Here is a 25,948-nt window from a genome sequence, read left to right on the forward strand (position 1 = left end):
TCCCGTAAGGTATCGGCCAGTCCTGCTCCGAACTGGCAGTGCTTTGATAGCTTGCGTAGTTCCGTAAGGTAATCAGCATTGCTCTCATTTTTATGCTGATTTCTCCTGTGGAATTTAAATATTTCTGCTATCAGCAGCGGTGTAGGATTTAGGTGTTCCTGTAGGATAGCAACAATTTCGTTAAAACTCTTCGCCTTCGGTTTGGCTGGAGTAATCAGGTCGCGCAATAGGCCGTACGTTCTTGCGCGCATTAAATTTAGCAATACCGATGCCTTTTTCTCATCGGCTATTTCGTTTGCCTCACAATATACCTCGACTCTTTCCACATACGTGGTCCAGTCTTCTATTACATTATCGAAGGCAGTGATATCGCCAGTCTTTGGCATCTTGAAAATCTAAGATGGCGCCTCCTGCGCTTTGCCTTCGTCCCCGATGGATCAAAATGGCGCCTCTCGCACTTTTCCTTCTTCCCCGCCGAGTTAAGATGGCGCCTCCCGCGCTTTCCCGCCGCTCTCCGCAGTATTTTAATTTTTCTATCGCGCTTCAATATTTGCTCCGTTAATTGAAGAACCGTTCCTGTCGTGGAGCGGACCCTCTGGGACACTTCCCTCCCTCTTCTTAGGTCCGAACGCTGCCCGGCTTCGAAGCACCGGCCGCGCCCTCTGTGCTCCACCCTCTCTCTTTCTCTTTGCTTCCCGACTCGCTGCCCAGCCCCTTTGCAGAGCCACCCGATCGAGCTCTAGCCCGCCGCAGCCCAGGAAGGATCAGTGCACTACCTGCCACCAGCCCGATTAGCTGGGAAACCACAGACTGGAGAACCAAGCCTGGCTCTCGACAGTCTCTCCTGCACTTTTCAATTCGATGATTTGGAGGGCGGTTGCCCATGGTCGACGCCCGTTTCTCGAGTTTCTTTGGATAATTTTTTTTTTTCTTTCTTCTGGCTTCGACCTTCAATAACGTCGTCTGAGGTGCTGCCGAGTTGCAGGTAAGTTCGTTTCTTATTCGTCGCCAGTATTATGTCCGTGTATAATTGAGACACGGACTGCAGGAGTTGATTATAACAAGTCTTTACTGAATGGAGACAACCTGGAAACTGAAACTACAGAAGCCTGCTAGGGCCTTTTATACAGGGGTGGTCACTGCCGGTACTGCAGTCTGAGACCAGTTATTCCCTTAAAGGTACATACACAACATAGAGGAGCAAATTTGCAGAGAAATTAGAGGTGTGCAAGAACTATAGAGTAGTAATAATGGGGGACTTCAATTATCCTAATATAGACTGGGATAGTAATAGTGTAAAGGGCAGAGAGGGGGAAGAATTTCTGAAGTGTGTTCAGGAGAACTTTCTTGATCAGTACGTTTCCAGCCCAACAAAGAAGGAGGCATTACTGGATCTGGTTCTGGGGAATGAGGTAGGTCAAGTGGAGCAAGTGTCAGTAGGTGAACATTTAGAGAACAGTGATCACAGTATCATAAGGTTTAGATTAGCTATGGAAAAGGACAGGGAGCAATCTAGAGTAAAAATATATATTTGAAGGAAGGCCAATTTCAGTGGGATGAGAATGGATCTGGCCTGGGTAAATTGGAATCAAAGATTGGCAGGCAAAACTGTAGTGGAACAATGGGCTGCCTTTTAAGAGGAAATAGTTCGGGTACAGTTGAGGTACATTCCCTCGAGGGGGAAAGGTAGGGCAACGAAAGCCAAGCTCCCTGGATGACGAAAGAGATAGAGAGTAAGATGAAGCAGAAAAAGAGCGCCTATGACAGATGTCAGGTTGAGAATATATTTGAGAATCAGGCTAAATATAGAAAGTTCAGAGGAGAAGTGAAAAAGAAAATAAGAGGGACAAAGAGAGGATATGAGAATAGAATGGCAGCTAACATAAAAGGTAATCCAAAAGTCTTTTATAGGCATATAAATTGCAAACGGGTAGTAAGAGGAGTCGTGGAGCCAATTAGGGACCAAAAAGGAGACCTACACATGGGGGCAGAGGGCATGGCTGAGGTACTATATGAGAACTTTGCATCTGTCTTCACCAAGGAAGAGGATGCTGCCATAGACATAGTGAAAGAGGAGGTATAGGAGATACTGGATGGGATAAAAATTGATAAAGAGGAGGTACTACAAAGGCTGGCTGTACTTAAAGTAGATAAGTCACCAGGGCTGGATGGAAAGCATCCTAGGACGCTAAGGGAAGTGAAGGAAGAAATCACTGAGGTACTGGCCATAATCTTCCAATCCTCCTTAGAAACAGGAATGGTGCCAGAGGACAGGAGAATTGCAAATGTTACACCCTTGTTCAAAAAAGAGTGTAAAGATAAACCCAGCAACTACAGGTCAGTCAGTTTAACCTTGGTAGTGGGGAAGCTTTTAGAAACAATAATCAGGGACAAAATTAACAGTCACTTGGACAAGTGTGGATTAATTAAGGAAAGCCAGCATGGATTTGTTAAAGACAAATCATGTTTAACCAACTTGATCGAGTTTTTTGATGAGGTAACAGAGAGGGTTGATGAGGGCAATACGGTTGACATGGTGTACATGGATTTCCAAAAGGCATTCGACAAAGGGAAATTAGAGAAGCGTGCAATAAGGGCACAGCAGTCATCATGGGTGACTTTAATCTACATATAGATTGGGCTAACCAAATTAGTAACAATACAGTGGAGGAGGAATTCCTGGAGTGTTTATGGGATGGTTTCCTGGACCAATATGTCAAGGAACCAACCAGAGATCAAGCCATCTTAGACTGGGTATTATGTAACGAGAAAGGATTAATTAGCAATCTTGTTGTACGAGGCCCCTTGGGTTAGAGCGATCATAATATGATCGAATTCTTCATTAAGATGGAGAATGAAGTAGTTGACTCAGAGACTAGGGTCCTGAATTGAAATAAAGGGAACTATGATGGTCTGAGGCGCGAGTTGGGTAGGATTGATTGGGGAATGTTACTCAAAGGGTTGACGGTGGATAGGCAATGGCAAACATTCAAAGACCGCATGGATGAACTACAGAATTTGTTCATCCCAGTTTGGCATAAAAATAAAACAAAAAAGGTGACTCAACCGTGGCTAACAAGGGAAATTAGGGATAGCATAAGATCCAAGGAGAGGACATACAAATTGGCCAGAAAAAGCAGTAAACCTAAGGATTGGGAGCAGTTTAGGATTCAACAAAGGAGGACAAAGGGATTAATTAAGAAGGGGAAAATTGAATATGAGAGTAAGCTTGCAGGGAACATAAAAACTGACTGTAAAAGCTTTTATAGGTATGTGAAGAGAAAAAGATTGGTGAAGTCAAGCGTAGGTCCCTTGCAGTCAGAATCAGGGGAATTTATAATGGGGAAATGGCAGACCAATTAAATACATATTTTGGTTCTGTCTTCACAAAGGAGGACACAAATAACCTCCCAGAGATGTCGGGGAATATAGGGTCTGATGAAAGGGAGGAACTGAAATAAATCAGTATTTGTAGGGAAATGGTGTTAGGGAAATTGATGGGATTGAAGGCCGATAAATCCCCAGGGCCTGATAATCTACATCCTAGGGTACTTAAGGAAGTGGCCCTAGAAATAGTAGATGCATTGCTGATCATCTTCCAACATTCGATGGAATCTGGAACAGTACCCATGGATTGGAGGGTAGCTAATGTTACCCCACTATTCAAAAAAGGTGGTAGAGAGAAAATGGGGAATTACAGGCCTGACATCGGTAGTGGGGAAAATGCTAGAGTCCATTATAAAAGATGTAATAGCAGAGCACTTGGAAAACAGTGACAGGATCGGACAAAGTCAACATGGATTTACAAAAGGTAAATCGTGCTTGACTAATCTACTGGAATTTTTTGAGGATGTAACTGGTAAAATAGATAAGGGAGAACCAGTGGATGTGGTGTATTTGGACTTTCAGAAGGCTTTTGATAAGGTCCCGCATAAGAGATTAGCGTGTAAAGTTAATGCACATGGGATTGGGGGCAAGGTATTGACTTGGATAGAGAACTGGTTGGCAGACAGAAAGCAAAGAGTTGGAATAAACGGATCTTTTTCCGAGTGGCAGGCAGTGACTAGTGGGGTACCGCAGGGATCGGTCCTTGAACCCCAGCTATTCACAATATATACTAATGATCTAGACAAGGGAACTAGATGTAATATCTCCAAATTTGCAGATGACACAAAGCTGGGTGGGCGTGTGTGCTGTGAGGAGGATGCCGAGAAACTCCAGGATGATTTGGACAGGTTGGGTGATTGGGCAAAAGCATGGCAGATGCAATATAACGTGGATAAATGTGAGGTTATCCACTTTGGTGGCAAAAACAGGAAGGCAGATTATTATCTGAATGGCAATAGATTGGGAGAAGGGGAAGTGCAACGAGACCTGGGTGTCCTTGTGCACCAGTCGCTGAAGGTAAGCATGCAGGTGCAGCAGGCGGTTAAGAAGGCAAATGGTATGTTGGCCTTCGTAGCGAGAGGGTTTGAGTACAGGAACAAGGATGTCTTGCTACAGTTGTACAGGGCCTGGGTGAGACCACATCTTGAGTATTGTGTGCAGTTTTGGTCGCCTTATCTGAGGAAGGATGTTTTTGCCATGGAAGGAGTTCAGCGAAGATTCACCAGGCTGATACCTGGGATGGCAGGAATGATGTATGAGGAGAGATTGGGACGATTGGGCTGGTACTCGCTGGAGTTTAGAAGAATGAGAGGGGATCTCATTGAAACTTATAAAATTCTGATAGGACTGGACAGACTAAATGCAGGAATGATGTTCCCAATGGTCGGGGAGTCCAGAACCAGGGGTCACAGTCTAAGGAAAAGGGGTAGGCCATTTAGGACAGAAATGAGGAGGAATTTCTTCACCCAGAGAGTGGTGAACCGGTGGAATTCTCTACCACAGAAGGCAGTAGAGGCCAATTCATTAAAAATATTGAAGAAGGAGTTGGATATATTTCTTAAGGCTAAAGGGATCAAGGGGTATGGGGAGAAAGCAGGGACCGGGTACTGAAATTGGATGATCAGCCATGATTGCATTGAATGGTGGAGCAGGCTCGAGGGGCCTAATGGCCTACTCCTGCTCCTATCTTCTATGTTTCTATGTTTAAGTGCCAGGGTGGTGGAGACAGACTCAATCATGGCTTTCAAAGGGAATTGGATAAGTACTTGAAGGAAAAAAATTTGCAGGGCTACGGGGAAAGGGTGGGTGATTGGGACTAGCTGATGTGCTCTTGCAGAGAGCCGGCACGGGCTCGACGGGCCGAATGACTTTCTTCGTGCTGTAACCATTCTATGATTCTAAGTTGGTAAATACAGCTATTGGGCCTGAAATTCTGGGGTCCTTACTCTGCTACTGGAAGTATGACGGATAGGATTTCTGGGCCCTGGAGTTGACTCTATCCCAAATCATGGGGACAACGTCATTTAATTCATAGGAGTAGGTAGCCCACATCTGTAGGAGAACGACAGAGGTGCCTGCCCAGACTGCCTGGTGGAACACTGACACCCTGCCACTCCAAAGGGGCAAGTCAGAGACTCTCAACAGTTCAAAGAGAAAATTATTTGCCTTCTCACACAGGCCATTATTAAGTAATCAGTCCCCTCTGGGCTCAATTATCTTTCCTCACCGATGTTTGCGGCCTACTTAAGGCCCAGTATGGAACCAAGCCTGCTCTCAGTGGGCATGGCTTCTGCTGGGCCTAAGGAGAGTGAGCTGACCAGAATTCCCGGGATAGCCCCGGGAACCCCCTCGGACCAGCCGCCAAAGCTGGCCGTGGACGTAGGCAGAAGACTCACCTGCCCGCTCCCCAACTGGAATTTAGGACAGAGCTCTACCGTGGGGCGCGGGTGGGGTGGGGGGGGGGGAATGTGGCAGATTTTGGTTTCTTCCGCCTGGGTTGCGCCCTCTCCCAGCCTTGGGGTTTTAACCTTGTAGTCTCCAAAATGAGAGGCTGTAAGACTTACATTTTCTCAGCTCATTATACTCTCATCACCAAAGTCACCAGATAGCTGTACCCAGCTGATTGGGCACCTTCAAAATTCAATATAATATTTTTTGAAAATTATTTTAACCACAATATGATTTTACCCCCAAAGACATTAGCACCAAAAATGAGAAAAAAAGACTAATTCAGCATAGATACAATGAAAGGTCGGGTAGAATCCAATGACTTGAAAAGTCTGGGACACTGGGGTAGTGTAAACCTACCTCTTTGTGGAGGATATCCAGTGCTTCTTCAACTCGCTTGGCAAAGTTTATAGCAGAATAATAAGCCTAAGAAGAAGAACATGGAATACAGGTCAGACAAGCTCAGTGATCTATAAATACAAAGAGCCCAGGAACCAACAATCACCCGGAAACGCGGGCCAAGGAGTTTCGACTAGTGCCCAGAACGGCCGCAAAAGTCGGTGGAGCCGTGTCTCCGCGCGCCCGTCTGCGCTGGCCTGAGGCCCGAGCTACATCGGCTCCGGGGCCCTCATTTAAACGTTGCTGGTCTTCCCCGCTGCAGCTCGCTGGCGCCAGGGGGATGATGGGAAATTGTTCGGCTCCTGCTTCTGAGCCGGTTGGCAGGTCGCGTCCCAAAACTGAATCAGGCGGAGACTGGGCGCCCCAGGTGCTCACCAGATTATCCTCTGCTCGATGCCCATATTTCAGGCGAGAAATGGGCAGCCAGATGTTGAAAATCCGCACCCCCCCCCCGCTCTCCCCCCACACTCAAATGTCAGGTGTATACTTACCACCTCCACTGGCAGAACATAGCCCCCACTACAACACTCTGACACGGCACGACCTTCCACATAACATAAATTGGGGGAGTTTTAACCCCTGCACAATGGACGGGGTGAGGCGCGGGGGTTTAAATCGGTAACAGTGTGAAACCTGATCCCAACACACCGCGAACGTGCCTGCTTCCGGTTTAACCGCGGTGGGTTTGAGGCGTCCGTGGAACCCGCTCAGGAGAGGCGGGTCCGTAATTATAATATTTAAACGAGGTTCCATTCCTCAGAATGTGGGAAGCATTTCAGTTTAATGCTGCGGGCCGGGCCTTCCCAGGGTTCGGGAATACCGGCAGCTGCAGGGAAGCGGGGAGCAGCCAGATCCAGCAGTTAAGTATTTTGCCAGCATAGAAACATAGAAAAATCGGAGCAGGAGTAGGCCATTCGGCCCTTTGAGCCTGCTCCGCCATTCAATATGATCATGGCTGATCCTCTATCTCAATACCATATTCCCGCTCTCTCCCCATACCCCTTGATGCCTTTTGTGGGCACTGCTTGTGGGCCAGGAGTAGCAGGAGGTGCTTCCCCCAGCTGCTCAAGCAAACCTTCGGCCGCAATCACTCCCTCCACGTGATCACTCGCCCCGCGTGATTGGCCGACCACCCCGCGACCTAACATCCCCACCGCAACCTCTCCTACCGCACAATCTCTGCCCATCCCGGGATCCCATGGGTTTGCCGCCCGGCCAATTAGGCTAAAATGACTCCCTATGACTCTAAGACTAGGAGTCATTCTGGCCCTCACACAGATACATTGACTTGCTCACCGAATCGGTGCAGTATTTGCACACGTCATTTCCTCCAATAAACAAGTTGATAATCTTCCAGTCATTCTGAAAATCAATTTTCTAGAAAAGAGAGAAGCACCATCAGTTTTCCAGCCATTCCTATCACAGGGGCTAATCCACAAATGATGCCCTAGGATAAATTCACTGATCCTACGCTCCAAGCAGGGGAATGCACTCAAAGGGAACACGGACCAAGAATAGGGCTACGACACTGTAGCGCAATTTTCTGACCCACAGTCTATCCAAGCACGGCTCCTCAGTGAATGTCCCCTCATTGTGAGGCCAACAGGACATGTGCCATCCACGATGGAATTCAATGTGGCCCAACCGAGCGCTCCCTCAATGCTCTGTCTGCATTGTGCATAAATTAATGCAGCCTCTTGAGGTGAGTATATAGCCCTCCAGTCACTGGCAATTCAGTGGGATGAAGGGATAAGCAGTCTCACAGTTGTGATGGGCCAATGCGATCCCTGATCGTCCAATGAAATGTAGAGGTGTGCATTCTCATAGTTTTGTGCCTTTTTACTCCCTGGTAGTTTAATAAGTAGAGATATGCGATCTCTTCTTGAGAATGCGCCAATTTGATCCCTCAAAGCCCTCATCAGAAGTGTAGTAGGTAGTCCAATTGCTGATAATCTAGTGATTCAACCAAGTTTAGCAACATTATTGGACCATGTGACATGTAACCATACATAAGAACATAAGAAATAGGAGCAGGAATAGGCCACTTGGCCCCTCGAGCCTGCTCCGCCATTCAATGAGATCATGGCTGATCTAGGGCTCAAAGCCACTTCCCAGCCTGCTCCCCATAACCCTTCACTCACTTATCTTGCAAAAATCTGTCTAACTCCACTTTAAATGTATTTAATGACCCAGCCTCCACAGCTCGCTGGGGCAGAGAATTCCACAAATTTACGACCCTCTGAGAGAAGAAATTCCTCCTCACCTCAGTTCTAAAAGGGCGACCCTTTATTCTGAGACTGTGTCCCTGAGTTGTAGATTCCCCCACGAGGGGAAACATCCTCTCTGCATCTACCCTGTCGAGCCCCTTCAGTATCTTATATGTTTCAATAAGATCACCTCTCATTCTTCTAAATTCCAATGAGTATAGGCCCAGCCTGCTCAACCTTTCCTCATAAGTCAAACCCCTCATCTCTGGAATTAACCTAGTGAATCGTCTCTGAACTGCCTCCAATGCAAGTATATCCTTCCTTAAATAAGGAGACCAAAACTGTACGCAGTACTCAAGGTGTGGTCTCACCAATACCTTGTACAGTTGTAGCAGGACTTCCCTGCTTTTATACTCCAACCCCCTTGAAATAAAGGCCAACATTCCATTTGCCTTTTTGATTACTTGCTGTACCTGCATGCTAACTTTTTGTGTTTCATGCACAAGGGCCCCCAGGTCCCTCTGAACTGTAGCACTTTGTAATCTCTTTCCATTTAAATAAGAGCTTGTTTTTTTATTTTTCCTGCCAAAGTGGATAACCTCGCACTTTCCCACATTATACTCCATCTGCCAAATGTTTGCCCACTCACCTAGCCTGTCTATATCCCTTTGCAGGTTCTTTGAGTCCTCTGCACAACTTGCTTTCCCACCCATCTTTGTATCATCCGCAAACTTGGCTACATTACACTCGATCGCTTCATCCAAGTCATTAATGTAGATTGTAACTAGTTGGGGCCCCAGCACTGATCCTTGTGGCACCCCACTAGTTACCGTTTGCCAACCAGAAAATGACCCATTTATCCCGACTCTCTGCTTTCTGTTAGTTAGCCAATTCTCTATCCGTGCTAATATATTACCCCCAACTCTGTGGGCTCTTATCTTATGCAGTACAGTTTTATATGACACCTTATCGAATGCTTTCTGGAAATCCAAATACACCACATCCACTGGCTCACCCTTGTCCACCCCGCTTGTTACATCCTCAAAGAACTAACTATATAAAACAGCCTCCTTTATACTGAGGATCATGGGTCAGAACCGCTCCCATTGGATTTGACTATTAAGTATAAGTGAAAGGCCCCATTCACCAGTAAGGCCTTCAAATTTGGATTAGAGATTCAGAAGACAAAGATGTATTATTATTATTAAGCAAATCTTACCGAATTATTTTTCATGATGTCCACTAATCTTCTCACTTGACCTGGAAGATCTCTAGTCATGGGGGAAAAAAAAGGCATTCGATAAATTATAATATTTCTCTTTGAGTTTCCCCTTCTTGCTCTCCTTGAACATGGAGATTTAAAGTCCTGCCACATTATAGCGAGACTGGTGGCTTCGATCTGTCCCAAGGACTTCTGATTTTTTTTAAAATAATAAAATCACAGTAGCCTACGATGGATTGCATAGGGTTTATGGCTTTTTAAATCTTTACATCCCCCCGCCCCCTCCACCACCCATTGCCTATACCAACACTGGATTCCAGGAACACACCAGCATTCCTTGTGCCCAGCTTTGCTAAGGCCTGAATGGCAGGAAATGTGTCATGTGACCTATTCCCGCCATTTGCATCTCATTATAATACGCCCACCCATATTTGGGCATACATATTATACACCTGACCTCACTTGTGGCAGGAAGTGCCGGCAATGGGTGGAGCGAGCAGAATGCCTCCTAAAGTATCTTCCTCTGCATTCCACTCAAGGTACATCGAGGAAGCGGTGTAACCCCCAGCGTAAAACCCTGCCCCATAACTAGAACAGTCACGAGAATAGATCTCAAGTACATACCCGGCCACGGCTCCAGGCACAGCTTGATTCAGGAACGCTTTTGGATTCTCAAGATTTCCCTTTCCAGTCGAAAAGCCAGTCAACGAAGGGTTAAATTCGCGAAGAATATCTGAAGGCAACAATAGCGGGAGATATTACAGGGAAAGGTTCTGGCCGCTATAGAACCTGTCATCAAGTTCAAAGAAAAGTTAAAAAATCAGCCAATGTTTAATGATGGGTGATCTTTTGATGTCTGTTACCATCAGAGATCACAAGACCAATATAGACGAGGAAGTCCATTCGGCCCATCCCAGCTCAACTATCCAGAATGAACCTACAGCTCCCTCCCATCACGGCATCCAGCAGTTGCTTAAATGATTCCAGGGACTTACTTCACTTCCACTATCCTACCCGGAAGTCTATTCCACATCTTAATCACTCTTTGTGTCCAAGATTCTTCTGCTATTTAAATCAGATTCTGTCGCACTTCCCAAACCTATAACATACATCCCCAGCCGGTAACCGAGTTTCCCTCACTGGGAGCTCCGGCCCTGAATGTTCCGGCAGATAGAGAGACTTGACTTGAAGGTCAAATGGGAGTAAAAAAAATAACTCGGTAAGGTAAAATTTCCACGGGGGTTCTCCCAGTCTCCCACCAGAGCTTCGGCAGAAACGCTGGAGAAATGGCGGAAACGGCAGACGTTACAACGGGAGATCAGGTGCAACCCCAGCGGGAAATTTTTTACTGTACCACTTCTATTAAACACTCAACACAAAATTCTGCTGAGACTATCGTTTTCTTCCATAAAATGGCATTTCGAACAAAACAGCATTTAACTCATTTTTTATCTTTTTCAAAGTAATTTCCTCCCCTCTCCCTCCCCACGTTAGACCTGTGATATCTATAATTACATTTAAATTTGCTGATGACACAAAAGTTGGGGGTTTGGCAAACAGCAAAAATTGTAAATGGCTCCAGAAGAACACGAGGGGTCACGTGGCGGATGCAAGTTAATATCGAGAAGTGTGAGGTGACAACATTTTGAGAGCGAAAGCAAGGATTAGGAGCATGCACTAAATCGAAACACGCTAAAGGCTTGATTCAGCAGGATGACACAGGGTTGGGCGGGGTGTAAAACGGGTATCCAACACGCTGCTGCCCAGTTCCTCCCCCACCTTCCGCCCGGTGGGACCAGTTAAAATCAACCCCGAGGACTATTTCATTCAGCCGTCTATCTAGAAAAACCTTACAGTCCCCACAATGTGGTATCGAATTGTTTCGTAAATAATTCAAAGGTGTTTGACGCCATTACATTACCCAGAGGTCCATTCCATGTGTTGACCAGTCTTTATGTGAAGACGAACTGCTTGATTATCAGTCCTAAATTTGTTTTTTACTGGCTCGAACTAGAGTGAGGTAACCTTTGACTTTTAAAAGTTATCCTGTGGGAACATTTCAAAATGTTCAAAAATTGAACAAAATAAAATTTTACGCTATTCTGATGTCCTTACTTGGCAGAGTGGTGGTGGTTCTTAACGATTCATCTCCTCCAATGCTGTTAACAAAAGAATAAAACAACTCCTGGTAATAATTTTCTCAGAAACATTTAAAATGATATTTCTACCCTAAAGTTAAAACAGATTTATTTTCACTTCACTCACGTTAAAAACACAAATACAAATCCATTTATATAATGCCTTGTCACATTTCTCTGTGGAATGTCTCAAAGCACTTCCACATACAGACAGGAATAGGAGGAACGAGCAGATAATCAGTTGGTTGAGAGAGTAATGTTGGCCAGGTCACCCTGCTCTTCTTTGAATATTCTTATGGGATCTTTTATGCTCAACTGCACAGACAGATAGAGTGACTGACTTGGATAGAGAACTGGTTGGCAGACAGGAAGCAAGGAGTTGGAATAAACTTGAGTACGATTTGGACAGGTTGGGTGATTGGGCAGATGCATGGCAGATGCAGTATAATGTGGATAAATGTGAGGTTATCCACTTTGGTGGCAAAAACAGGAAGGCACATTATTATCTGAATGGCAATAGATTGGGAGAATTGGAAGTGCAACGAGACCTGGGTGTCCTTGTGCACCAGTCGCTGAAGGTAAGCATGCAGGTGCAGCAGGCGGTTAAGAAGGCCAATGGTATGTTGGCCTTCTTAGCGAGAGGGTTCGAGTACAGGAACAAGGATGTGTTGCTGCAGTTGTACAGGGCCTTGGTGAGACCACACCTTGAGCATTGTGTGCAGTTTTGGTCGCCTTATCTGAGGAAGGATGTTCTTGCCATGGAGGGAGTGCAGCGAAGATTCACCAGACTGATACCTGGGATGGCAGGAATGACGTATGAGGAGAGATTGGGTCGATTGGGCTTATACTCGCTGGAGTTTAGAAGAATGAGAGGGGATCTCATTGAAACTTATAAAATTCTAACAGGACTAGATAGACTAGATGCAGGAAGGATGTTCCTGATGGCGGGGGAGTCCAGAACCAGGGGTCAGATTCTAAGGATAAGGGGTAAGCCATTTAGGACAGAGATGAGGAGGAATTTCTTCACTCAGAGAGAGGTGAACCTGTGGAATTCTCTACCACAGAAGGCAGTTGAGGCCAATTCATTAAATATATTCAAGAAGGAGTTAGATATATTTCTTAAGGCTAAAGGGATCAAGGGATATGGGGAGAAGGCAGGGACAGGGTACTGAATTTGAATGATCAGCCATGATTTCATTGAATGGCGGAGTAGGCTCAAGGGGCCGAATGGCCTACTCCTGCTCCTATCTTCTATGTTTCTATGTTTCAGATGAGACCTTGGGTTAGTGTCTCATCAGAAGAATGGCACCTCTGAATGTACAGCACACCCTCAATACTACAGTGCGATAGCAAAATACTGCAGATGTTGGAAATCCGAAATAACAACAGAAAATGCTGGAAAAACTCAGCAGGTCAGGCAACTCCACGGATGTTGCCTGACCTGCTGAGTTTTTCCAGCATTTTCTGTTGTTATTCTCAATACTACAGTGCTGTGTTAGCTTGGATCACATGCTCAAGCCCTGGTGTGGGGCCTGATCCAACAACCTTCTGACTAAGAGGTGAGCATGCTACCCGCTGAACGCACCTGTCGCTTGACTACAGAACAGACGTGAACTGTAAGCACGTTTTCTTTTAAGCCTGATAACAAGCACAGATTTATAAAGGAATACACAATCAGGCAGGGTCATTTTCATTTAATTCCATTGTAAGGCCTTTACAGCACAATGCAGTGCCCATGACTCTCAACCTTTGACTTGTGAGTAAAAGGCAGACTTGTATTGGCCCCTCTGGGGGGGTATGAGCACCTCTGCTCACGGTGCTGTGCAACATTGTAAACACATTTGTGAAAACTTCCTCTGTTTGGGATTCACTGCAAAATTGTAAACACTTTGGCTCGGAAATTCCCGGGAGCTGCGCCCGTTCCGCTGGTGTTACGCCGTCGGAAGTACATCGGAAACCCCGTTTTCGCGAGTAAATTGGGCTGCCATCCCACTCCCGCCGATGTAACTACTGGCGGAGCGGGATTATCTCTCAGGAAATTTCCCACCCTTCCTTTTAGAACATAGCAAACTGAAGAAATCATCAAAAGTGTATTTACAGAGTGACCAGAGGAATTCGCATCTTGTATAATACGTGGAGAGATAGAGACGAGTGAAAGGGCTCAGTGCGGATGAATTGGTCAGGTCAGTGAATTTCATCCAAGTTGGATACTTTGGGGGTAGATTTTGACTTTGTGCGACAATGTACAACGGGTGAACATAAGAACATAAGAAATAGGAGCAGGAGTCGGCCACACGGCCCCTCGAGTCTGCTCCGTCACACGGCCCCTCGAGTCTGCACCGTCACACGATCCCTCGAGCCTGCTCCACCACACGGCCCCTCGAGCCTGCTCCGCCACACGGCCCCTCGAGCCTGCTCTGCCACACGGTCCCTTGAGCCTGCTCCGCCACACGGCCCCTTGAGCCTGCTCTGCCACACGGCCCCTCGAGCCTGCTCCGCCACACGGCGCCTCGAGCCTGCTCCGCCACACGGCGCCTCGAGCCTGCTCCGCCACACGGCCCCTCGAGCCTGCTCCGCCACACGGCCCCTCGAGCCTGCTCCGCCACACGGCCCCTCGAGCCTGCTCCGCCACACGGCCCCTCGAGCCTGCTCCGCCACATAGCCCCTCGAGCCTGCTCCACCATTCAATAAGATCATGACTGATCTTCGACCTCAACTCCACTTTCCTGCACTATCCCCATATCTTCTATGCTTCTATGTTTCTATGTTTATCCCTTGATCCCCTTAGTACCCAAAAATCTATGGATCTCTATCTTGAATATACTCAACGACTGAGCCTCCACAGCCCTCTGGGGTAGAGAATTCCAAAGATTCACCACCCTCTGAGTGAAGAAATTTCTCCTCATCTCAGTCCTAAATGGCCGACCCCTTATTCTGAGACTGTGACCCCTGCTGTATATTCAAGAAGGAGTTAGATATATTTCTTAAGGCTAAAGTGATCAAGGGATATGGGGAGAAGGCAGGGACAGGGTACTGAGTTTGGATGATCAGCCATGATCTCATTGAATGGCGGAGCAGGCTCGAGGGGCCGAATGGCCTATTCCTGCTCCTATCTTCTATGTTTCTATGTTTCTAACATCCCCAGCCAGGGGAAATGTCCTCCCTGCATCTACCCTGTCAAGCCCTGTAAGAATTTTATATGTTTCAATGAGATCACTTCTCATTCTTCTGAACTCCAGAGAATATAGGCCTAGTCTACTCGATTTCTCCTCATAGAGGAGCCCTCTCATCCCAGGAATCAATCTAGTTGAATCCGCAGCCTGCTATACATCTCTCCCATGGTCAATGGAAATAAAAGAGGCTGCCGAACTCACTATTGCCCATTTTACACTATCGGCCAAAGTCAAAATACGCCCTTTGCGTTTGGTTATGCTCCTCTCTGATAAACCAAGAGTAAAGGGTGCTGACCTTTTGGGCAAAACTCTACAGTGAAAGGGAAGGTACAGATGAGGAAAGCCATTCGGTCCATCTGGCTCATTCTTCCACAGAAACCTATAATTCCTCACTCACACCTAATTGCCTCTTGAAATGATTGCAGAGTTTTTTGACTGGATCAGCCAAGGTAGAGAGATCTCAAAACCAGACACAGCTTCAGACCAGCGAACTTGATTACAATATTTTCAATTTAATGGAGATTGCAAATTCAAATGGAACCTGAGCAACATTTGGGAATACTCAGAACTCGCTCTAGTGCGTAGGAATTCCATGTTTCTGGATTTCCGACAGCGCTGCTCGTTGCGAACTGTTCTGCAGGACTTTTTTTTTGGAACACCGTGCATTGTACCTGAAGGACAGCCCCCTGTACTGGGTTAAGACGTCCAGAAGATCATTGGGTTTCGAGCCTATTCCGTTGCCAGCCTACAAAACAAAAGACACCAGGACTAGTTTCTATTTCTCTCCCTCAGATAAAGTAAAACTCTTCCAGTGGTTTCAAGAAAGAAGTTGATGATCAGATTGCACGAAACAGACTAGTGAATGAGTCGAGTGAATAAAATCACCCAAACCTTCCTATCAGATGTAAGAAGCACATCTTGTACAATATTAATTTTCTCATCCCTATTTACACATAGAATCCCGATTTCCATGTTAAAAGGGACCTCTCGCCTGAAACAGGCAGGCGCTTTGGACACCTGGTGGTAGGCCCCTATCAAAATGGAGTCGGCCGCATTACCAGTGTAAACGGGCTACTGACCCCATTTTGAGGCCGTTATCAACCCCTGTTAGGCAAGGGTATTAAGGGTTATGGAACCAAGGTGGGCAGATGGAGTCAAGGTACAGATCGGCCAAGAACTAATTGAATAGTGGACCAGGCTCGAGGGGCTGACTGGCCTGCTCCTGTTCCTGTGCTAACACCAGGCAAAGGCAGTGAAAATAGACCCCAGACTCAGTTTCCTTTCATTACATGGATCTCCTATAGCAGGACTCCCAGTGAGTTCAATGTTACACCGTTGAAAGTGGTGCTGCTTGTGTTGGTGGGCATGGAGTTGGGAATGACAGCTGAAAGGATTTGGAAAGAAGTTGGTCAGAGAAGTGCTCCGAGGGTCCTGGAGATCCATGGCTGTTCTGTTTACATGGTGTAAATCGGACGGGTGTAAATGGGGCGGGGGGTTAAAACGGGCGGGTGTAAATGGGGCGGGGGGTTAAAACGGGCGGGTGTAAATGGGGCGGGGGGTTAAAACGGGCGGTTGTAACTCGGACGGGGAGTAAATAGGGCACGGGGTGGAAATGGAGCGGGGGGGGGTATAAATCAGGCGGAGCGTGCAAATCAGGCAGGGTGTAAATCGGGTGGGGGGGGTATAAATCGGGCAGGGTGTGTAAATCGGGCGGGTGTAAATCGGGAGGGATGCAAATCAGGCAGGGAGTAAATTGGGCGGGGAGTAAATCAGGCGGGTGTAAATCGGGCAATCGTAAATCAGGCGGGTGTAAATCGGGCAATCGTAAATCGGGCGGGTGTAAATCGGGCAATCGTAAATCGGGCGGGTGTAAATCGGGCAATCGTAAATCGAGCGAGGTGTAAATCGGGCAATCGTAAATCGGGCGGGTATAAATCGGGCAATCGTAAATCGGGCAATCGTAAATCGAGCGAGGTGTAAAACGGGCAATCGTAAATCGGGCGGGTGTAAATCGGGCGGGTGTAAATCGGGCAATCATAAATCGGGCAATCGTAAATCGGGCGGGTGTAAATCGGGCGGGTGTAAATCGGGCAATCGTAAATCGGGCAATCGCAAATCGAGCGAGGTGTAAAACGGGCAATCGTAAATCGGGCGGGTGTAAATCGGGCAATCGTAAATCGGGCGGGTGTAAATCGGGCAATCGTAAATCGGGCGGGTGTAAATCGGGCAATCGTAAATCGAGCGAGGTGTAAATCGGGCAATCGTAAATCGGGCGGGTATAAATCGGGCAATCGTAAATCGGGCAATCGTAAATCGAGCGAGGTGTAAAACGGGCAATCGTAAATCGGGCGGGTGTAAATCGGGCAATCGTAAATCGGGCAATCGTAAATCGGGCGGGTGTAAATCGGGCGGGTGTAAATCGGGCAATCGTAAATCGGGCAATCGCAAATCGAGCGAGGTGTAAATCGGGCAATCGTAAATCGGGCGGGTGTAAATCGGGCAATCGTAAATCGGGCGGGTGTAAATCGGGCAATCGTAAATCGGGCGGGTGTAAATTGGACAATCGTAAATCGGGCGGGTGTAAATCAGGCAATCGTAAATTGGGCGGGTGTAAATCGGGCGGGTGTAAATCGGGCAATCGTAAATCGGGCAATCGTAAATCGGGCGGGTGTAAATCGGGCGGGTGTAAATCGGGTAATCGTAAATCGAGCGAGGTGTAAAACGGGCAATCGTAAATCGGGCGGGTGTAAATCGGGCAATCGTAAATCGGGCGGGTGTAAATCGGGCGGGTGTAAATCGGGCGGGTGTAAATCGGGCGGGTGTAAATCGGGCGGGGTGTAAATCGGGCGGGTGTAAATCGGGCGGAGTGTAAATCGGGCAATCGTAAATCGGGCGGGTGTAAATCGGGCGGGTGTAAATCGGGTGGGATGTAAATCGGGCGGGGGGTGTAAATCGGGCGGGGTGTAAATCGGGCGGGTGTAAATCAGGCGGGTGTAAATCGGACGGCGGGTGTAAATCCGGCGGTGGGTGTAAATCGGGCGGGGTGTAAATCGGGCGGGGTGTAAATCGGGCGGAGTGTAAATCGGGCGGGGTGCAAATCGGGCGGGTGTAAATCAGGCGGGTGTGTAAATCGTGTGGGATGTAAATCGGGCGGGATGTAAATCGGGCGGGTGTAAGAACATAAGAACATAAGAAATAGGAGCAGGAGTAGGCCAATCGGCCCCTCGAGCCTGCTCCACCATTCAATAAGATCATGGCTGATCTGATCCTAACCTCAAATCTTCTATCACTCTGCATCCACCCGAACCCATGTGATCTCCCGGGAGAGGCGAAAAACCAGATAAAGACCCAATGGCCAATTTGGGAGAAAAAAATCTGGGAAATTCCTCTCCGACCCATCTAGGCGATCGAAATTCTTCCAGGAGATCACTCTGTCCCTATTTTTTCTACAGTACTTACCTTCTGTAAAGGCGATCTCCACCCCAGCCAGGAACAGGAATAAAACCATCTCCTGAAATCTAACAGAATTAGAACACGGTAGGAGCAGAACAAGGCTACACGGCCCCTGGGCCCGCTCCACTACCCACAGGGCCATGACCATTCCGAACCCAGACTCATGTCCAATTTCCTGCCCGCTCCCCGTAATCCTTTATTCCCTTTACTTCTAGGAAACTATCTATTTCTGTTTTAAATTTATTTAATGATGTAGCTTCCACAGCTTTGTGGGGCAGCAAATTCCACAAACCTACCACCCTCTGAGTGAAGAAGTTTCTCCTCATCTCAGTTTTGAATGAGCAGCCCCTTATTTTAAGATTATGCCCCCTAGTTCTAGTTTCACCCATCATTGGGAACACCCTCACCGCATCCACCCGATCAAGCCCCTTCACAATCTTATATGTTTCAATAAGATCGCCTCTCATTCTTCTGAACTCCAATGAGTAGAGTCCCAATCTACTCAACCTCTCCTCATATGACCACCCCCTCATCCCCGGGATTAACCGAGTGAACCTTCTTTGTACTGACTCGAGAGCAAGTATGTCTTTTCTTAAGTATGGACACCAAAACTGTATGCAGTATTCCAGGTGCGGCCTCACCAATACCTTGTACAACTGCAGCAATACCTCCCTGTTTTTATATTCCAACCCCCTAGCAATAAAAGCCAACATTCCATTGGCCTTCTTGATCACTTGCTGCACCTGCATACTAACTTTTTGAGTTTCGTGCACCAGGACCCCCAGATCCCTTTGTACTACAGTACTTTCCAGTTTCTTGCCATTAAGATAATAACTTGCTCTCTGATTTTTCCTGCCAAAGTGCATAACTTCACACTTTCCAGTATTGTATTCCATCTGCCAAATCTCTGCCCACTTACTTAGCCTGTCTATGTCCCTTTGCAGGTTTTTTATGTCCTCCTCACTCACTACTTTCCGTCCCATCTTTGTATCATCTGCAAACTTTGATATGTTACACTCGGTCCCTTCCTCCAAATCGTTAATATAGATTGTAAAGAGTTGGGGACCCAGCACTGACCCCTGCGGAACACCACTAGTTACTGGTTGCCAGTCTGAGAATGAACCATTTATCCCAACTCTCTGCCTTCTGTTAGATAGCCAATCCTCCACCCATGCCAGAATATTACCCCCAATCCCGTGATTTTTTATCTTGAGCAATAATCTTTTGTGTGGCACCTTATCAAATGCCTTTTGGAAGTCTAAATACACTACGTCCACTGGTTCCCCTTTATCCACCCTATATGTTACTTCCTCAAAAAACTCAAGCAAATTTGTTAAACATGACTTCCCCTTCATGAAACCATGCTGAGTTTGCCCTATTAAATTGTGTTTATCCAAATGTCCCGTTACTGTCTCCTTAATAATGGACTCTAACATTTTACCAACCACAGATGTTAGGCTAACAGGTCTATAGTTTCCAGCCTTCTGCCTACTACCCTTTTTAAATAATGGTGTTACATTAGCAGTTTTCCAATCTGCCGGGACCTTTGCTGAGTCCAGTGAGTTTTGGAAAATTATTACCAATGCATCCACAATCCCTACCGCCACTTCCCTCAAGACCCTGGGATGCAAGCCATCAGGTCCAGGGGATTTATCCGCCTTGAGTCCCATTATTTTACCAAGTACCACTTCCTTAGTGATTTTAATTGTATTTAGTTCCTCCCCCCCCCAGAGCCCCCTGTTTGTCCAGTGTTGGGATATTCTTAGTGTCCTCTACTGTAAAGACTGATACAAAATAATTGTTCAGTGTTTTTGCCATCTCCATATTTCCCACCATTAATTTCCCGGTCTCATCCTCTAAGGGACCAACATTTACTTTAGCCACCCTTTTTCTTTTTATATAACTATAGAAACTTTTACTATCTGTTTTTATATTTTTTGCTAATTTACTTTCATAATCTATCTTCCCTTTCTTAATCAATCTTTTTGTTATTTTTTGCTGTCTTTTAAAGACTTCCCAATCCTCTATCCTCCCACTAGATTTGGCTACCTTATATGCCCTTGTTTTTAGTCGGATACTATCCTTAATTACTTTACTTAGCCACGGATCGCTGTCTTTTCTTTTACACCCTTTTTTCCTCAGTGGAATATATTTTTTTTGGAAGTTGTAAAATAACTCCTTAAATGTACACCACTGATCATGTACCGTCTTACCCTTTAATCTATTTTCCCAATCCACTCTACTCTCATTAATTCCGCTCTCATACCTTCATAGTCTCCTTTATTCAAGCTTAGCACGCTTGTTTGAGATCCAACCTTCTCACCCTCTAATTGAATATGGAATTCAACCATGTTATGGTCACTCATTCCAAGGGGATCCTTTACTAGGACATTTTGAATTAATCCTGTCTCGTTACACAGGACCAGATCTAAGGTTGCTTGCCCCCTGGTCGGTTCAGTTACATACTGCTCAAGAAACCCATCCCTAATACACTCAATGAACTCATCCTCAAGGCAGCCCTGCCCAGTTTGATTTGTCCAGTTAATATGATAATTAAAATCCCCCATAATTATAGATGTTCCCTTATTACAAGCCTCAACTATTTCCTGATTAATACTCCGTCCAACAGAGTTGCGACTGTTCGGAGGCCTATAGACTGTGCCCACTAGTGTTTTTTTCCCCTTATTATTCCTTACCTCCACCCAAACTGTTTCACTATCGTGCTCCTTTGACCCAATATCATTTCTCTGTATTACAGTGATTCCTTCCTTTATTAACATAGCCACCCCACCTCCTCTCCCTTCCTGCCTGTCCTTCCTGATTGTTAAATAACCTGGTATGTTTAATTCCCAGTCATGGTCACCCTGCAGCCATGTTTCTGTAATGGCCACAAGATCATACCCATATGTCATTATTTGTGCCGTTAACTCATTCATTTTGTTACGAATGCTACGTGCATTCAGATAAAGAACTTTCAAATATGTTTTGTAACACTTAGTTCCTGTTTTTTCCCTTTTTAGTACTTTACTTTTTACTCCATACCTTCTGTCCATTCCTGACACATTCTGTTTTTTAATTCCCCCGGGGGTGTAAATCAGGCGGGTGTAAATCGGGCGGGTGTAAATCGGGCGGGTGTAAATCAGGCGGGTTTAAATCGGGTGGGGTGTAAATCGGGCGGGTGTAAATCGGGCGGGACGTAAATCGGGCGGGTGTAAATCGGGCGGGTGTAAATCGGGCGGGACGTAAATCGGGCGGGTGTAAATCGGGCGGGACGTAAATCGGGTGGGGTGTAAATCGGGCGGGACGTAAATCGGGCGGGACGTAAATCAGGCGGGTGTAAATCGGGCGGGTGTAAATCGGGCGGGACGTAAATCGGGCGGGTGTAAATCGGGCGGGTGTAAATCGGGTGGGGTGTAAATCGGGCGGGGGGGTGTAAATCGGGCGGGGGTGTAAATCGGGGGGGTGTAAATCGGGCGGGGGGTGTAAATCGGGCGGGGGTGTAAATCGGGCGGGTGTAAATCGGGCGGGGGGTGTAAATCGGGCGGGGGGGTGTAAATCGGGCGGGGGGGTGTAAATCGGGCGGGGGTGTAAATCGGGCGGAGTGTAAATCGGGCGGGGGGTGTAAATCGGGCGGGGGGTGTAAATCGGGCGGGACGTAAATCGGGTGGGGTGTAAATCGGGCGGGACGTAAATCGGGCGGGTGTAAATCGGGCGGGACGTAAATCAGGCGGGTGTAAATCGGGCGGGTGTAAATCGGGTGGGGTGTAAATCGGGCGGGACGTAAATCGGGCGGGTGTAAATCGGGCGGGTGTAAATCGGGTGGGGTGTAAATCGGGCGGGACGTAAATCGGGCGGGTGTAAATCGGGCGGGGGGGTGTAAATCGGGCGGGGGTGTAAATCGGGCGGGTGTAAATCGGGCGGGGGGGTGTAAATCGGGCGGGGGGGTGTAAATCGGGCGGGGGTGTAAATCGGGCGGGTGTAAATCGGGCGGGGGGTGTAAATCGGGCGGGGGGGTGTAAATCGGGCGGGGGTGTAAATCGGGGGGTGTAAATCGGGCGGGGGGGTGTAAATCGGGCGGGGGGGTGTAAATCGGGCGGGGGTGTAAATCGGGCGGGTGTAAATCGGGCGGGGGGTGTAAATCGGGCGGGGGGGTGTAAATCGGGCGGGGGTGTAAATCGGGCGGGGGGGTGTAAATCGGGCGGGGGGGTGTAAATCGGGCGGGGGGTGTAAATCGGGCGGGGGGGTGTAAATCGGGCGGGGGTGTAAATCGGGCGGGTGTAAATCGGGCGGGTGTAAATCGGGCGGGGGTGTAAATCGGGCGGGGGGTGTAAATCGGGCGGGGGGTGTAAATCGGGCGGGACGTAAATCGGGCGGGGGGTGTAAATCGGGCGGAGTGTAAATCGGGCGGGGGGTGTAAATCGGGCGGGGGGTGTAAATCGGGCGGGGGGTGTAAATCAGGCGGGTGTAAATCGGGTGGGGTGTAAATCGGGCGGGGGGTGTAAATCAGGCGGGTGTAAATCGGGTGGGGTGTAAATCGGGCGGGGGGTGTAAATCAGGCGGGTGTAAATCGGGCGGGACGTAAATCGGGCGGGTGTAAATCGGGCGGGACGTAAATCGGGCGGGGTGTAAATCAGGCGGGACGTAAATCGGGCGGGACGTAAATCGGGCGGGATGTAAATCGGGCGGGGTGTAAATCAGGCGGGACGTAAATCGGGCGGGGGGTGTAAATCGGGCGGGGTGTAAATCGGGTGGGTGTAAATCGGACGGCGGGTGTAAATCAGGCGGGACGTAAATCGGGCGGGATGTAAATCGGGCGGTGGGTGTAAATCGGGCGGGGGTGTAAATCGGGCGGGATGTAAATCGGGTGGGTGTAAATCGGACGGCGGGTGTAAATCCGGCGGTGGGTGTAAATCGGGCGGGGTGCAAATCGGGCGGGTGTAAATCAGGCGGGTGTGTAAATCGTGTGGGATGTAAATCGGGCGGAGTGTAAATCGGGTGGGTGTAAATCGGACGGCGGGTGTAAATCCGGCGGTGGGTGTAAATCGGGCGGGGTGTAAATCGGGCGGGGTGCAAATCGGGCGGGGGGTGTAAATCAGGCGGGTGTGTAAATCGTGTGGGATGTAAATCAGGCGGGTGTGTAAATCGGGCGGGATGTAAATCGGGCGGGTGTAAATCGGGCGGGGGGTGTAAATCAGGCGGGTGTGTAAATCGTGTGGGATGTAAATCGGGCGGGACGTAAATCGGGCGGGGGGTGTAAATCAGGCGGGTGTAAATCGGGTGGGGTGTAAATCGGGCGGGACGTAAATCGGGCGGGTGTAAATCGGGCGGCGGGTGTAAATCAGGCGGGTGTAAATCGGGTGGGGTGTAAATCGGGCGGGACGTAAATCGGGCGGGTGTAAATTGGGCGGGGGGTGTAAATCAGGCGGGTGTAAATCGGGTGGGGTGTAAATCGGGCGGGACGTAAATCGGGCGGGTGTAAATCGGGCGGGACGTAAATCGGGCGGGATGTAAATCGGGCGGGACGTAAATCGGGCGGGACGTAAATCGGGCGGGACGTAAATCGGGCGGGTGTAAATCGGGCGGAGTGTAAATCGGGCAGGTGTAAATCGGGCGGGACGTAAATCGGGCGGGTGTAAATCGGGGGGGTGTAAATCGGGCGGGGGTGTAAATCGGGGGGGTGTAAATCGGGCGGGGGTGTAAATCGGGCGGGTGTAAATCGGGCGGGTGTAAATCGGGCGGGACGTAAATCGGGCGGGTGTAAATCGGGGGGGTGTAAATCGGGCGGGGGTGTAAATCGGGCGGGGGTGTAAATCGGGCGGAGTGTAAATCGGGCGGGGGTGTAAATCGGGCGGGGGTGTAAATCGGGCGGGTGTAAATCAGGCGGGTGTAAATCGGGCCGGACGTAAATCAGGCGGGACGTAAATCGGGCGGGACGTAAATCGGGCGGGACGTAAATCGGGCGGGACGTAAATCGGGCGGAGTGTAAATCGGGCGGGTGTAAATCAGGCGGGGGGTGTAAATCGGGCGGGTGTAAATCGGGCGGGTGTAAATCGGGCGGGACGTAAATCGGGCGGGTGTAAATCGGGGGGGTGTAAATCGGGCGGGGGTGTAAATCGGGCGGGGGTGTAAATCGGGGGGGGGTGTAAATCGGGCGGGGGGTGTAAATCGGGGGGGGTGTAAATCGGGCGGGGGTGTAAATCGGGGGGGTGTAAATCGGGCGGGGGGTGTAAATCGGGCGGGGGGTGTAAATCGGGGGGGGTGTAAATCGGGCGGGGGTGTAAATCGGGGGGGTGTAAATCGGGCGGGGGGTGTAAATCGGGGGGGGTGTAAATCGGGCGGGGGGTGTAAATCGGGCGGGGGGTGTAAATCGGGGGGGGTGTAAATCGGGCGGGGGGTGTAAATCGGGGGGGGTGTAAATCGGGCGGGGGTGTAAATCGGGGGGGGGTGTAAATCGGGCGGGGGTGTAAATCGGGCGGGGGGTGTAAATCGGGCGGGGGGTGTAAATCGGGCGGGGGGTGTAAATCGGGCGGGGGGTGTAAATCGGGGGGGGTGTAAATCGGGCGGGGGTGTAAATCGGGGGGGTGTAAATCGGGCGGGGGGTGTAAATCGGGCGGTGTGTAAATCGGGGGGGGTGTAAATCGGGGAGGTGTAAATCGGGGGGGGGTGTAAATCGGGCGGGGGGTGTAAATCGGGGGGGTGTAAATCGGGTGGAGTGTAAATCGGGGGGGGTGTAAATCGGGCGGGGGTGTAAATCGGGGGGGTGTAAATCGGGGGGGGTGTAAATCGGGCGGGGGTGTAAATCGGGGGGGTGTAAATCGGGGGGGTGTAAATCGGGCGGGGGTGTAAATCGGGGGGGTGTAAATCGGGCGGGGGGTGTAAATCGGGCGGGGGGTGTAAATCGGGCGGGTGTAAATCGGGGGGGGTGTAAATCGGGGGGGGTGTAAATCGGGCGGGGGGTGTAAATCGGGCGGGGGTGTAAATCGGGCGGGGGGTGTAAATCGGGCGGGAGTGTAAATCGGGCGGGGGGTGTAAATCGGGGGGGGTGTAAATCGGGCGGGGGTGTAAATCGGGCGGGAGTGTAAATCGGGCGGGGGGTGTAAATCGGGCGGGGGGTGTAAATCGGGCGGGTGTAAATCGGGTGGGGTGTAAATCGGGCGGGTGTAAATCGGGCGGGTGTAAATCGGGCGGGACCTAAATCGGGCGGGACGTAAATCGGGCGGGACGTAAATCGGGCGGGACGTAAATCGGGCGGGTGTAAATCGGGCGGAGTGTAAATCGGGCGGGTGTAAATCAGGCGGAGTGTAAATCGGGCGGGACGTAAATCGGGCGGGACGTAAATCGGGCGGGGTGTAAATCGGGCGGGACGTAAATCGGGCGGGTGTAAATCGGGCGGAGTGTAAATCGGGCGGGTGTAAATCAGGCGGAGTGTAAATCGGGCGGGTGTAAATCAGGCGGGTGTAAATCGGGCGGGTGTAAATCGGGCGGGTGTAAATCGGGCAATCGTAAATCAGGCGGGTGTAA

At 48.9% G+C, this 25,948-nt stretch overlaps 1 protein-coding gene across 1 annotated transcript in view; it reads right to left on the minus strand.

Annotated features, from left to right (window-relative positions):
* Nucleotides 1-25,948, minus strand: part of plb1 (phospholipase B1) — a 207,006-nt gene that overhangs the window by 85,492 nt on the left and 95,566 nt on the right. Inside the window, exons 32-37 of the mRNA XM_085997907.1 lie at nt 15,646-15,719; nt 11,779-11,822; nt 10,288-10,396; nt 9,661-9,712; nt 7,531-7,611; nt 6,196-6,261 (exon numbers count right to left, since the gene is read on the minus strand). Coding sequence (XP_085854033.1) covers nt 6,196-6,261; nt 7,531-7,611; nt 9,661-9,712; nt 10,288-10,396; nt 11,779-11,822; nt 15,646-15,719 — 426 coding nt within the window. The remainder of the gene's footprint in view (nt 1-6,195; nt 6,262-7,530; nt 7,612-9,660; nt 9,713-10,287; nt 10,397-11,778; nt 11,823-15,645; nt 15,720-25,948) is intronic.

Source organism: Somniosus microcephalus, chromosome 9, assembly GCF_052327205.1.
Source record: "Somniosus microcephalus isolate GS21.2 chromosome 9, FLI_Smic_1.0, whole genome shotgun sequence".
Classification (NCBI taxonomy): domain Eukaryota; kingdom Metazoa; phylum Chordata; class Chondrichthyes; order Squaliformes; family Somniosidae; genus Somniosus; species Somniosus microcephalus.